This window comes from Pristis pectinata, chromosome 8 (genome assembly GCF_009764475.1).
Source record: "Pristis pectinata isolate sPriPec2 chromosome 8, sPriPec2.1.pri, whole genome shotgun sequence".
Classification (NCBI taxonomy): domain Eukaryota; kingdom Metazoa; phylum Chordata; class Chondrichthyes; order Rhinopristiformes; family Pristidae; genus Pristis; species Pristis pectinata.
In genome coordinates, this window is record NC_067412.1 from 29,785,122 (window position 1) to 29,799,099 (window position 13,978).

Here is a 13,978-nt window from a genome sequence, read left to right on the forward strand (position 1 = left end):
TGAGTGGGTGAGTGAGTGGGGACTGGGGTGAGTGGGTGAGTGAGTGGGGGGCTGCGGTGAGTGGGGGCTGGGGTGAGAGGGGGCTGGGGTGAGTGGGTGGGTGGGTGAGAGGGGGCTGGGGTGAGTGGGTGGGTGAGTGGGGACTGGGGTGAGTGAGTGGGTGGGTGAGTGGGGGGCTGCGGTGAGTGGGTGGGTGAGAGGGGGCTGGGATGAGTGGGGGCTGGGGTGAATGGCTGAGTGGGTGGGTGAGTGGGGACTGGGGTGAGTGGGTGGGTGAGAGGGGGCTGCGGTGAGTGGGGGCTGCGGTGAGTGGGTGGGTGAGTGGGGGCTGGGGTGAGTGGGTGGCTGAGAGGGGGCTGGGGTGAGTGGGGGCTGTGGTGAGTGGGTGGGTGGGTGAGTGGGGGCTGTGGTGAGTGGGTGGGTGGGTGACTGGGGGCTGTGGTGAATGGGTGGGTGAGTGGGGGCCGGGGTGAGTGGGTGGGGTGGGTGGGTGAGTGGGGTAGGTGCCGGGGTGAGTGGGTGGGGTGGGGGCCGGGGTGAGTGGGTGGGGTAGGGGCCGGGGCGGGTGGGTCGGCGAGCGCCCTCTATGGGCCGCGGCCTCATTGATAAATCGCGCCGTGCCCGCCGCTCCCAGCATGCTGCGCGGATGCTGATGGCGGCGCCCGGCTCGGGCCCGAGCAGTGGCGATCCGCTGGCCGGGTTCCCGTTCCCGGTGGGGAGCGGCGGTGACATCGGGAGAACCGGGGCCCAGGGCGGTGGGGAGAAGTCCAAGAAACCGTGCCGGGCGTGCGTGGACTTCAAGACATGGATTCGGGAACAGAAGAAGCTGGCGGTGTCTGCGGGAAAGGAAGGGGTGAGGAGAGGTGGATGGGCGGAGCGGCCGTAGGGGGCGGGTTGTCCCGGGCCAGGTCGGCGGGTTGTCCCGGGGTTTGCACAAAGTGGGTCAAGGTCACGAACACCTGGGAGTTCCCATTGAAGCAAACAGCCTGAGTTTATGAGACAATTATATTCCTCATGTCACTGGTCAGTGAGCACAGAAACAGGCCCTTCGGCCCAACTGGTCCATGCTGACCAAGTTAGCCATCTAAACTAGTCCCATTTGTCCACGTTTGGCCCGTTAAACCCTCTCTATCCATGGACTTGTCCAAATGCTTCTTAAATGTTGTTAATGTACCTGCCTCAACCATTTCCTCTGGCAGCTTATTCCATCTACTGACTGCTCTCTGAGTGGAAAATGTTGCCCCTCAGGTTCCTATTAAATCTCTCCTCTCTCACCTTAAATCTATGCCCTCTGGCTCTTGATTCTCCAACCCTGGGGGAAAAACTGCGCGAATTCACCCTGTCTATGCACCTCGTGATTTTAAACACTTCTATAAGATCACCCTTCATTTTCCTATGCTCCAATGAAGAAAAAGTCCCAACCTCCTGAATCTCTCCACAACTCAATTGCTTGAGTCCCATTAACATCCTTGTAAATCTCCTCTGCACTCTTTCCAGTTTAATGGCATCTTTCCGATAACAGGGTGACCAAAGCTGAACACAATATTCCAAATGCAGCTTCACCAATGTCTTGTACAACTGCCACATGACATCCCAACATCTATACTCAATGCCCTGACTGATGAAGGTCATTGTGCCAATAGCCTGCAATGCCATATCAGTGATGTTTATGCCTTTTCAAAAACATAATTAAGGAGAAAATGTCATCCATTTTATAACTTTGTTTCCTGCAGCCATTATGCACTTCAGCCCCTCTAATGCCTTGAGGCTTTAAATATATTGGCAAGCACCATTGACTCTCACCTCATCCAGCAACAATCCAGTGTGTATGTAGTTGTAGTGGAGAGCCAGGTGTCTGTGGAAAGCATCATTAAATTGCACACATTCTTCAAGGGCAAGGTTGAATCATATAGCTAGGAAACAGGCCCTTTAGTCCAGCAATCACCCATTTATGTTAATCCCATTTTATTCTCCCTATGTTCCTCTCAACTCCTCCCAGATTCTACCACTCACCTTCACACCAGAGACACATTACAATGGACAATTAACCTACTAATCTACATATCTTTGGACTGTGGGAAGAAACTGTGTGTCACAAAGAATGTGCAAACTCCACACAGGCAACACCAGAGGTCAGGATTGAACCTGCTTGCTCGAGTTCTTCTAGTAGTTGCACTGTGCCTATGACTGATCTGAACCTGTTAATTGTTCTTCGGCTAGATACAGGGACAGATCCCCAAGAAAGTTCTTCTTGCCTTCTCCCCTTTATGTTGGGTGGCCAAAGCATAGTAACTCTTGGTGCAATCTTGGTTTTTTCTTAAAGTCACAAAATTGTGATGTCAGACATCTCTTGAGCATCTGAGCTATAGTCCAAAGTATCACTTCACTGCATTGCTGAGGAATTCCTGCACTATTAGATGCCATCTTTGAGATTATCTGCTTAATACAGTGTGTGTGGCATAGCCAACTGTGTCGAGGGAAAACCCTGTCACCTAAGAGGGACTCTCAGAAGAAATTGAGCTCGCTTCCAAACATTGGTTCGCGTATGATGTATCACTTTAGGTGTGCACATATTTTGATGATTGATGGAGTGCAGGTGACTGACAGCAGATTCATGACCAATATTTTTAAACTCTGCATCAGGAATGTAATGTGATGTTAAGGCATTCATAAGTAAGCTCAGCTGAAATACTTGATCAAAACTGGGTTTATATACAAGATAATCATAAATCCAATGAGGAATTTGGAAGTATTTTCTAAACTTGTGTTGGAATGTGGAAAGCAACACCTTTATGGAATGGTTGAGTGAATAGCATTAGATTAAGTAAATGGATAAGGGAAAAGGGAATACGTTGCTAGGTTTGGTAGGGGGATTGGAGGACTCGTAGGAAGTGTAAAGTCTAGCGTAGTCCACTTGCATTGTGGGTGCTTATCAGTTTGCACATGCCCAGTACTGGCTGTGATGGTTTTGTTTCGGTATGTGTGTAGCATACTGATTTTTGTATTATGATGTTGTCAATGCACTGTTTCTGGAGCAGCACATTTCCTTTTCTTTTTCAATCTTTTTATTAGTTTTCAAATTAATGCAGATTGATATATAGCATCAATATTTATACATGTAATACAAAGAGATCAGGATAACAATCATAGCATAGATAATCATAAAGAACAATAAAATATAAAAAAAATCTATAGTAAATATATAAAAGAAAGGAAAGAAAAAGATTTATTACATAAATTTAAAAAAACCAAATCAATAAACAAATTATAAACAATATAAACTAAACAAAAAACTTTTTTTAAAAAAACAAACAAAAAAAAAGAAACTGGGCTAAAATTTCTCAGTAGAAACAGAGCAATATTATGTCAAGTCCGTTCCTCCAAGTTGGAAAGTTATTGAGAGGGGATCTACATCATGTGAAAATATTGAATAAATGGACTCCAAATATCTTCAAATGTAAGCAAAGGATCAACAGTACCACTGCTGATTTTTTCCAAGTTTAAACATGATGTAGTTTGCACATTTCCTAATTAGACTAGTACAGGCCAGGAAGATCTAGTAGAATTACCAAGCAATTGAAGCAATGGTCATCCTGTCTTCCAGTCAAAAAGTGAGTGGTCTAGTTTGTGGCTGGAGCCATCTACAAGAAAGCCTCCTTTTTATTGTCAACAAAGCATTCTATATTTTTGCTATGTTCACTTCCTAATTCAAGTAACTAACTGGCATGGTGTAGCCTCCAAGATTGCTGTCAAGATTTGATGCTGAGTTAATGTGTACTCTAAATCGGAGATTGAAAACTTTTGTTAACTTAAGACATTGGGTGATGTGGGGAAAAGATGTTATATAGAATTAACCCACAGATCAGTAGTATTGCTATTGATTAGTGGGATGGGCTCAAAGTCAAATGATCCTGATAAATGTGAAGTGATGCATTTTGGCAGGTCAAATAAGGGTAGGACCTACACAGTAAATGGTAGGGCTTGAGGGAGTGTTGATGAAGAGGGATTTTGGGGTACAAGTCCATAGATTCCTGAACAGCACAGGTAAATAGGGTGGTGAACAAGGTATATGGGGTGCTTGCCTTCACTAACCATGGTATAAAATACAAGGGTAGGGACATCATGTTACAACTTTATAAAACGTTGGTTACACCACACCTGGGATATTGGTTGCACTTCTTGTCACCACACTATAAGAAGGCTGTAATTGCACTGGAGAAGTTGCAGAGGACATTTGCCAGAATGTTGCCAGGATTGGACTATTTCAGTTATGAGATGAGGCTGGGTAGGCTGGGTTTGTTCCCCTGGAGTGGAGAAGGTTGAAGGGTGACCTGATAGAGGTATACAGAAGTATGAAGGGGATCGATAGAGTAGGTAATCTTTCTCCAATGGTCGGGATGTATAAAACAAGAGGGTATAAGGTGAGAGATAGGAGGGTTAAAGGGCATTTGAGGGGGATTTTTTTCATGCAGTGCATGGTTCAAAGGAAGTTGGGGAACACAATATTTAAGAAGCATCTAGACAGGCACTTGAATCGCTAAGGCATGGAAGGCCACAGACAAGATGCAGATAAGAGGGCCAAGTATAGATAATACAATGGTTGGTATGGATGTTGTGGGCCAAAGGGCCTGTTTTTCTGCTTTACAGCTCTGATTTATTCCTGATCCCAATTCCTATTAATGACTTGGGAGCTGACTCCTTTGTATGGGTGGTTGTAAAATCGTGCTGCATGCAGATTATTCTATGCCAGGGGTACATATGTTTAAAACTTGATCAGCATATGCCTTTAAAACAACTGCCTCATACTTTGAACTGGGTTGTGCTATTTGGTACAGGGTTAGATATGGCCATCACTACTTTTATTGGATTGAAGAATGGGCTTAAAAGGCTGTACACCGTAGATTTGTTTTAAAATTGTCACTCAAATTATTGGCATTTCTTCTCTTCTGTACATGAAAATTTGTAAGCGCAGAGAGGTAGACCGTGATACTTTATTGGGTGATTTAAAGGAATTCAAAGTTTTTATTAATTCCCAGAATCTGAGTATTCTAGCAAGGCCAGTATTTATTACCACCGACTAATTTGTCTTTGAAGTTAATGCTCCTTGAACTGTTATAATCTGTGCGGTGAACTACTCCCATGGCTACCTTAATGGTTTATAAAGATTCCTTTAAATGCATGAAAAGATGATTCTATTGCATCAGGAAATAGCTATTTTAAATCTTCACTGACTTTATTCTTTAGCTCAAATGGCAAGGAGGTCCAAGACAACTGGAGACCAGGCTCTGCTGTTTGGATTCATACATAGTGGACTTTCTCTCAGCGCACACAACTGTATTCGCACTCTAATCATAAAAAAAATTTGCGGTGATTACATTTGTAAGTCCTTGGTATCCTTATGCAATTTCCACCATACAAGACCCTTGGATTTGGCTTCCTTGGCAGCATCTATTCAGGTTTTCTAAACATAGCCTAATCTGAATGCACATTCAAATTGTCCTCCTGTCTGCTCCACTAAGATCACTTGATATGTTCTTGCTCTCTTTATTCTGCCTAACATGAATGTCATCTTGGAAAATGTGAATGAAATCTTACTTTTTGTAAAAAAAAGAATTCCAGCTTTAGGATGGTAGGATTTATTTTCAGTCAGTTACTGCAGAATTTTTTTATTGACCACTGCTTTAGAATTGATTTTTTTTTGCACTACTTCAACTGCAGGATGTTGCAGAGGACCTGGATAAAGAGCGTCCTGTTGAATGTCCTTTAGATCGTGAAGAGCTGGGGAGGAACACCTGGTCTTTTCTTCATACAATGGCAGCTTATTATCCAGACAAACCTACCACAAGTCAACAGGAGGACATGAAACAGTTTATTTCTTTATTTTCAAATTTCTTTCCCTGTGAGGACTGTGCAAAAGATTTGAGAGAGAGGTCAGTGTGATATCACAAAATTTGTTTTATTTCTCTGCAGCTGCTTACTTTAGACTACTGTCTGTCTTTGAGTAAAACGTATGCTAAAGCTACTAACCCAACAAAAGATCGCCTATAATGTAACTTTAATCTCCAACCAAAGAAACTGACCACTAAACATACAATCTCTATTTTATCCTGAGATTTTATTCTTTTGTCCTTTTTTACTATTGATGATTATTTTATTTTAAAAGAAGCTCTCCTCCCCCATCTTCCGTGAAACCAGCCACACTCTCCCTGTTTGAAAATAAAAATGTTTTTTTATGTCTCTTGGTCCATTTTTAAGGATGAAGTTCACTTGATTAAATCTTAATTCAGATTTTCAACTAATTAAATGGAAAAGTTTGACATGCTCATTGGATTTAATTTCCACCCCCCCCCCCCCCCCCCCCCCCAACCTTTTCTCCTTCCCTGACGGTCTTGGGCTCCTTTTTAGAAGTATACTAGCTTTGGTTCTGCCTTAAGTGTGATTATTTATGTGTACAACAGGCTCTCCCAACAGAGGGGTCATAGTGGCTGAACCAATTCTTAACCTTTCCTGATGATGTCAATGTAATGGGAGTTGCTGGCTAACAATTAAAAGTGGGAATCCTGGCTACTTTAGTCATAGAGATGTTGAGATAAGCCGGTGAGGTACTGCTCCAGCTTGGCACCATTAATGTCTTGAGCCCAGGGTTTCTCTGGTCTAATTATTTGTTCACTGTGTAATCTTGCTAAATGTATGAAGTGTATAAGTAAATAAAAACAAAATGCTGGAAATAATCAGCAGGCCAGGCACAATCTATGGAAGGAGGAAAAAGTTTGCATTTTATATCCGTGTCCACATATCAGAACTGAAAATGTTAGAGATAACAAAAGGAAGAAAGATGAACAAAAAGGAAGAATCTGTGAGATGGTAGAATGTGGTAGTGATTTATTGAACATTTGAATCTTTGCCGTCATCTGTCTGCAAAAACTGAGGAGTGGTTATAACCTAACATTCTTTAATGCTGTTGAGTTTGAAAATGCTGAATACAATGATGAAGTGCTCTTCCTTGACCTTTTGTTTCAGTTTCTTTGGACTGGTATGGAAAGCCAAGATCAGAATGAGAGCAAAGTTGAGAATTGAGATAGTCAGCAATGCAAAGCTTGGATCATGTCTGCAGACTGACTGAGGGGTATCCAAAAATTGATCACCAATCTTTGGTGTCTGTGTAGTGGAAAGAGCAGTGCAAGTTCCAAATGCAATATTCAAGTAAATAGCTGTCTTAACAGGAAGGTGCCTTTGGGACTCTGAATAGTGGAATCTTCTCATAGTCTGGTAGGGAAAGCAGAAATGCAGGACATGGGATGGACACCACCTCATAATCCAAGGCACCAACATCCCAAGGAGGTAGCAGTGTCAAGGCATAACATAACAAACGTACCTCTTTCTGGTGAAGAATTTGGAAAGCTTTGCTTTGTTCCACTGTACCTAATGCTAATTGTCTTCGTCTTTGTTCCACTGTTGCAGATTGAAGGCACTTCCACCAGACACTAGCAACAGGTATAAATTTTCTCAATGGATGTGCCTTCTCCACAACGATATCAGCAAACGTATAGGAAAACCAGAGTTCGATTGCTCTAAGGTGGATGAGCGATGGAAAGATGGATGGAAGGATGGTTCATGTGACTGATTTTTAAATTGAGATTTCTGACTGTTACCTGTGTAGTATTTTTTCTTGTTCTTGACAAAATGTTGTTACCTGGTTTTGGTCATATGGAACAATATATGCTACCTTAATACTTTCCTCTCCCTCTGTATCTTCTTACCCCTCAATCCTCAATTTAAGGTAGGTGTTTTTTCAATATTTCAGGTTATGAGGGACTAGTATTGGACTAATTTCACACTTTCTCTGCCCTCTAGAGGGTGCAGTTGAGTCAGGATGGTAATTTGTATGACGATCTCCACTTGTTCCTGGCTGTATCTAGCTGTAACAGGCAGTTGAAGAAAAGGTTTTATTTTCTAAAATCTGCGAGCATAACTTGTTTTGGGGAGTGGAACATTTTGCTTTTCCACTTCCCTTCTCATTGGATTTGCGAAAAATTGAAGATTTTTTGAGATTTCAGTGATTTTTTTTTTTTTTGTTTTGATTCCCACCCAGAAGCAAGTGGTAACTTAAAACATTTAGTGCTATTTCAATATCAAATGGAGAACAATGATCCATACTGGCATTGGGAGAATCACAGATTTCCACCTGCTTTTGAACTAATAAACCAGTTTATATGGTGGTTAACTTTCATTGTGATTTTGGAAAAAATTTTATAAGGTTTGGGATGCATCAGTAAATCCATAAAACTACCGGGGTAAGGAAATTCTGATCTCCATCCAATGGCACTAATTGTCAACTAGACTATTACCAAAGTAACTGAGCTTTTAAGGATGTCTGCCTTTTTAACTAATACATTAAAACAACTGTAGTCACTCCTTGTGCTAAATGACAGATGTTCTTTTGAATAATGTTTTCAAATTTGAAGCTTTATTATGTATGTTGAAATTATTGTTGGCATGGCAAATAGGAAAAATGTCAGTGTTTAAAAGCAGTTTTGTGGGATTGAAACGTTATGAACGTTGCTACATGTAAAAAGTGGAAATTATGTGCTGTTTGTGTCACCTCCTCACACTGCCCCCAGTTGATGATTTAGAATGTCCATGGAATGAGGAACCAACATTTCTAGATCCATTGTAAGGTTTTATAAATAATGATGACAATAGAAGCATACATGTCTAAAATATATCTTGTTAGAACTGCAGCAGGCTTTTTGTCTATCACCATTATTTAATCAGCCTTCAGATAAATAAGTACCTGAGATTCCAGATATGGGAATGAAAAGATTAAGAGCAGTACTTGAATGAAGGAGGAAAAAGACTGAAATTAGAAACAAAAACCAGTTTCATTTGCACTGAATTTGTTCTAAATACAAACAAGGTTGACTAGATTATTTATCACTTCAGATTGCATATTAGGGTTTGAGTAATAATATGCATCAGGAGGTATGCCTTACTGCTCCAAGGCATCAATTATAGGAGGAAATGCAAAGGTTAGAATTTTACCATAATCTATGTCTACTGTAGACTCTTAAGCTGAATCTATGTGCAGGAGTATTCCAATGATTGGCTGTAACTGCTGTTATTTAATTCTTGCTATTCCAAATCTGTGAAATGTAAATAGGCTGTTTGGTAGTCCTGATTTTCATTGTGGACTTGCAATCTCAATCCAACACAGGTAAGTTTATTTCTATAGGTCGGGTAGATCCCAGCAGAGATCCATAAGATATCGTATGTACTCCAGGCATGACATTCTGAAATCCTTTTGTTCTGTGTTCTGAAAATGGAATTAAAACATTTAACACTTTTGTTTTGGCCGAGAGAATCTTATTCCTCAATACCTTGTTTTGTATTAGAAACTGGTAAATGATTTTGACTTGACAATAAAGTTAACTCATAAACATGGAATTGGGTTTCTTGAACCTGTTTCAGATGTAATGATCTCTGGCTTAACTGTGTATATGTGCTTCTTTCCGTATCCTTTCTTACTTAGAGTTAACAAAAAATCCATCAGTCACAGATTTAAACTTAATAATTGACCCAGCATCAATTTCCATGTGTAAAGTTCCAAATTTCTACTCTCTGCTTGTTTCTTAACTTCATTCTTGAAAGTGCTGGCTTTAGCTTTTAGGCACTACTCTTTCCCTAATACAGCCCAGGGGCTTCCCAAACTGCAGAAGTACTTCTTCACTATCAAGCCTATCAGTTCTTTAAAATTGTGAAATCATCAATCATACTACCCCTAAACTTTCTAATTTTCAGGAAATATAACCACAGGTTTTGAAGGTTTGCCCAATAATTTACTCTGGAGGCAGGTTTCCTTATGTTGAACTTACTGCAAAGTCAATATATCTGCAAATGAGTACACTTCAGAGGAATCTAAGTGTTCTTGTGCATCAATCAGGAAAAGTTAGCAAGCAAGTGAAATGAGTATTGCAAAGGGGTTAGAGTTTAGAAATGGGGAAGTTTGGTTACAGTTGTACAGAGAGTTAGTGAGGACACACCTAGAATACTGTGTATAGTTTTGGTTCCCCTACCTAAGGTAGGATGTGGTAGCATTGGAGGCAGTCCAAAAGGGATTCACCAGGCCAGTTCCTGAGATGAGAGGATTGTCCTCTTGAGAGGCCAAACAGTTTGGGATTGTATTCTTTGGAGTTTAGAGAATGAAGGGGTGATCTTATTGAAACAGGGTAGATGTTGAGATGTTTTCACCAGTGGGAGAATCTGGAAAGATGGAAGATAGTATCAAGATAAGGGGCTGATCCTTTAAAACTTGCAGAGGGCAGTGAATCTCTGGAATTCTTTACCCCAGAGATGTGTGGAGGCCAAATAATTATAAGTATTTATGATTGGGGTATGAATGGCAATGGGGATTGGACACAGAGGAGGAGCCTGGGATAAATCAGCCATGATTACATTGAATGGCCAGACTTAAGGGGCCAGATGTTTTCCAAGAGCTGCATTCTTGTGTTTTTCCAAAGCAGTGATGCCTAGAGATGTCCTCAGTAATGTAGGTGTGGCAGAACCATGCTTTTTCTACTCTTCTTCTCCTCTTGCCTTCTACGTACAAAAACCATCATTCCTTTAGTCTTTTTGATTATATACTATATCTGACCACAACAGATCTATATTCATGGACTACTTGGTTTTTACAACACTTCGCTATTTAGAAAACAGTCCCTTCTTCTATCCAAAGAGAACAACCCCTTAGCACAGCATTTGTTGTAATCTTCAGAATCAGCTACAATATTAATTTTATTTCCTGTTTTCTACAGAAAGCAGATGAAATGGTATTGAGAATATAGTCTCAGTGATATCAAAACAAAGATGCTTGTCTAACACAACAGCCATTTTTTTGACTTTCTGATGCATTATACCATTTCAAGTATATTTTCTCACCTCTTCCTTTGGATCAACTGCACTTTGTGGAATAGAAGGGACACAAAAACTTCAAGGGCACTTAACATTGGTGAAACGTGCACCTGGCACTGAGTAGCAAATATTTCCTTGAGCAATTATTTTGTGAAGGCCCATATTATTTAAACTGGATCTTGGATATCAGCCATTAATTTTTAGATTTTTGAATGCATCAACATCTGTCTCATTTGAGTGTCATCATTATGTACAGTCTGTTAACTTTGAAAATAAACAACATTTATACATTTACATGAAGCAATTCTTCCCTTGGCCTCTCCTGTTTCACATTGTGCTATGCCTCAGCAATATCATCTGAAAGCACTTTTTGAGGCATCCAGCACTACCTTGTCACCTTTGTCTGCTTGTTTCACATCCCGTGCTGGCTGAGTGGAAATTTTCTCCAACTTAGATCAGGAATACCCTCTGAACCTGTCCTCCCCTAGTTCCCAAGCCATCCACCCATCCCTCTCCTCGGCAGTTGTCAGTGTCTGACCCACATGTGGTCATACTTGATCATGTGGTGAGCTTCAGACCACACGACTGTTTCTGCTCTAAGATTGTCCCCTATACTCATGCAGCATTGTCTGATTTTTGCCCTTTCTTGGCTCATTTTCCTTTTGATAATGCTAAACCTTATTCCTGGGAATTACTGGCTGCCTTTCCTTGGTCTAACCCCATAAATCATTAAACCAGAGTTCTGCTCTCTCTACCTTAATCTATAATAAGTCCTGATCACCCGTCACTCTTCTGCTCACTCAGTTATGTTTGCTCCTCTTTCAGCAATGTCTCCATTTTAAAATTCTCATCATCCTTTATAATTCCCTCCATTTCCCTCAATGAGAGTAGCACTAAGTCAAGGGGGTTTTCTCCTTGGTGAGAGCAGAACTGGGTCGGTGTAGGCAATGCCCTTGCACACATTCTCTGGATTGGCTCAAAAGCATGGTGGGGCAGGGTAAAATGTCACACAATTCTTCCAAAAGCTTTGTAAAACCAAGAAAATGATATAATTGTAAGCACTGTAAGTAAAGTGTTACTAAAAATGACTAAAGATTATATGATAATACTACTGTGCACTGTTATGTCCTTTGTACTTCTTATGAAAAAAAGCTGATGCAGCTTTTACTCTTAACTGCAACTTCAACCTGCAAGTATTTCTCTAATTCTGAATGCAACTCACCTTACAGTCATTCAAAGGAGCTTGTTCCCATCTGTCCAGGAAATCACCCCTGCTTGCAGTTTCTTAGCACACTGCTGAAGTTGGTTTACCATGAGTTAACTGCACTGTTTCTGCAGACTTGGCTACACCAGGCCCCACTTTCCTCTCAATGAGAGTGGCATTGGGCCGGGGCCATTTTCCCCTGGGGAAGAGGGGCCCTTGCTCAGCCATCTTCCTCTCAGAGTGCTCTGGGTCAGGGGCTGTTCTCCTCTCAGAAGACCGGGATCAGTGGCCATTTTCCCCACTGTAGGAGTAGCCTCAGCTCAGTAGCCATGTTCCCTTCTGTAGGAGCTGCCCCGGCTTGGGGGGCCATTTTCCCCCTGACCATTTCATCAGGGCCAAGTTCCCTTGCTGAAAGGAAGTGCAATAATTTTTGTCTTACAGAAAAATTTTAACAAGGGCATATCATTACTTCCCAGGACTGCCCCTGGGTAAGAAACTGGAGTGTGATCATTGTTTCTCAATAAGTAAGCAATTGAGTCACTCCTGGTGGGAAAAAATGGATGATAATATCTTTGTTCTCTCACAGACCTGGATGTGTGAAAGACCTCCTTTGCCTACAGTCAGTATCAAGGGAAGCCATGTTTGACATGGCAGATCTGGTTGACTTCATCTTTTGAGGGACTCATTAGTATTAGATATGTCTGTTCAAGGCAACAGGCTGTGCTGGGGTCATTTCTGTTCAGGTTCATGAGGGAGGTTGTTACAAAGTTTCAGTTCATTGAGGTGAGGTGTTGGAATTGTCTGATTTGCATGCAGTTGGGTGTGCTCTCCTTCCATCTTGGAAGGAAGTGTTGGGGGCAGGTGGCAGGATTTCAGTTTAGTGGGGAAGGGTAGTTTGCCATCATTCCTATGGGGGGTGGTTTAATTCTCTTTAGTTGGCAGGATATAGATATTAGTTCTGCTCTGTTATGCTTAGGTTTTATTTCTGATCATGCAAGGGGAGATGAACTCTGTTTGCAGATTGATATTCAGCTGTAGCAAGTGGGTGGGGGTTTCTTAATATTCCTTGAGTTATGATTTTTATCATTGTCCTTTGATATGGATGATGAGAGAGTCCTATCTTCCTCATTTTGAAGTGAGCTCTTTGCTGATGATTGTTGGAAAATATTAATGGAATGGTCAGGAGGCATGGGTTAGGGAGTAGAAAGAGGACAAGAGAATAGATGATAAATAGAAGGAAATGCAGAGGGATTGCCACAGATCCCTGAATGGTGCAAGACAGATAGTTATGACAACTGAGCAGGTGTATAAGATGCTTGCTATTGTCTGAAATATTAAACAGTAGTGGGGCATAGACCACAACTAGAGCATGTTCTTGCTATTCTGGCTAACTCAACTCATCACAGGAAGGATGTGGTGGTACTAGACAGGTGAAGATTTACAAGAATGCTATCAACACTAAAAATGTGGATATGGTGAAAGATTGGCTAGGCTGAGGTTAAATTTCTTTGAAGCAGAGAAGAGTAAAGGGAGATCTCAGTGAAAGGTGCAAAATCGTGGTGCATATCTGGTAGTCTTTGAAACAATGCAAGAGGCACATACCCTCATTTTAAAAAGTAGTTGGATGAACACTTGATCTGCTGTAACTAGCATAGGATTGGGCTAGATTGCTCTTTCTCAATCACCATTCTGAATGGGTCTCTTAAGAATTTTAAATTCCATTTACTGTTTGCAATGTGTATCCATAGTTTGAGAAGTAGGTCTTGGGAATCTTAAATTTTCAGGTGTAACTTTGTGCTGCTGTGGTGGACCTCATGGTAGGAGGTATTTGATGTGTGTCTTTTTCTCTCATTTTTGAGCATGTTC

At 41.4% G+C, this 13,978-nt stretch overlaps 1 protein-coding gene across 1 annotated transcript; it reads left to right on the plus strand.

The window, feature by feature from the left end:
• Positions 1-641: 641 nt before the first annotated feature.
• gfer (growth factor, augmenter of liver regeneration (ERV1 homolog, S. cerevisiae)) lies at positions 642-9,345 on the plus strand. Its single transcript, XM_052021758.1, has 3 exons — positions 642-853; positions 5,719-5,930; positions 7,462-9,345. The coding sequence occupies exons 1-3, from the start codon at positions 647-649 to the stop codon at positions 7,622-7,624; spliced, it is 582 nt and encodes a 193-aa protein (XP_051877718.1). The 5' UTR covers positions 642-646; the 3' UTR covers positions 7,625-9,345.
• The last annotated feature ends 4,633 nt before the right edge of the window (positions 9,346-13,978 follow it).

Coding starts and splice junctions, on each gene's coding strand:
- gfer (XM_052021758.1), top strand. CDS start 647: ATGCTGATGGCGGCGCCCGGCTCGGGCCCGAGCAGTGGCGATCCGCTG. Junction 854..5,718: donor TGTCTGCGGGAAAGGAAGGG/GTGAGGAGAGGT, acceptor CTTCAACTGCAG/GATGTTGCAGAGGACCTGGA. Junction 5,931..7,461: donor GCAAAAGATTTGAGAGAGAG/GTCAGTGTGATA, acceptor CCACTGTTGCAG/ATTGAAGGCACTTCCACCAG.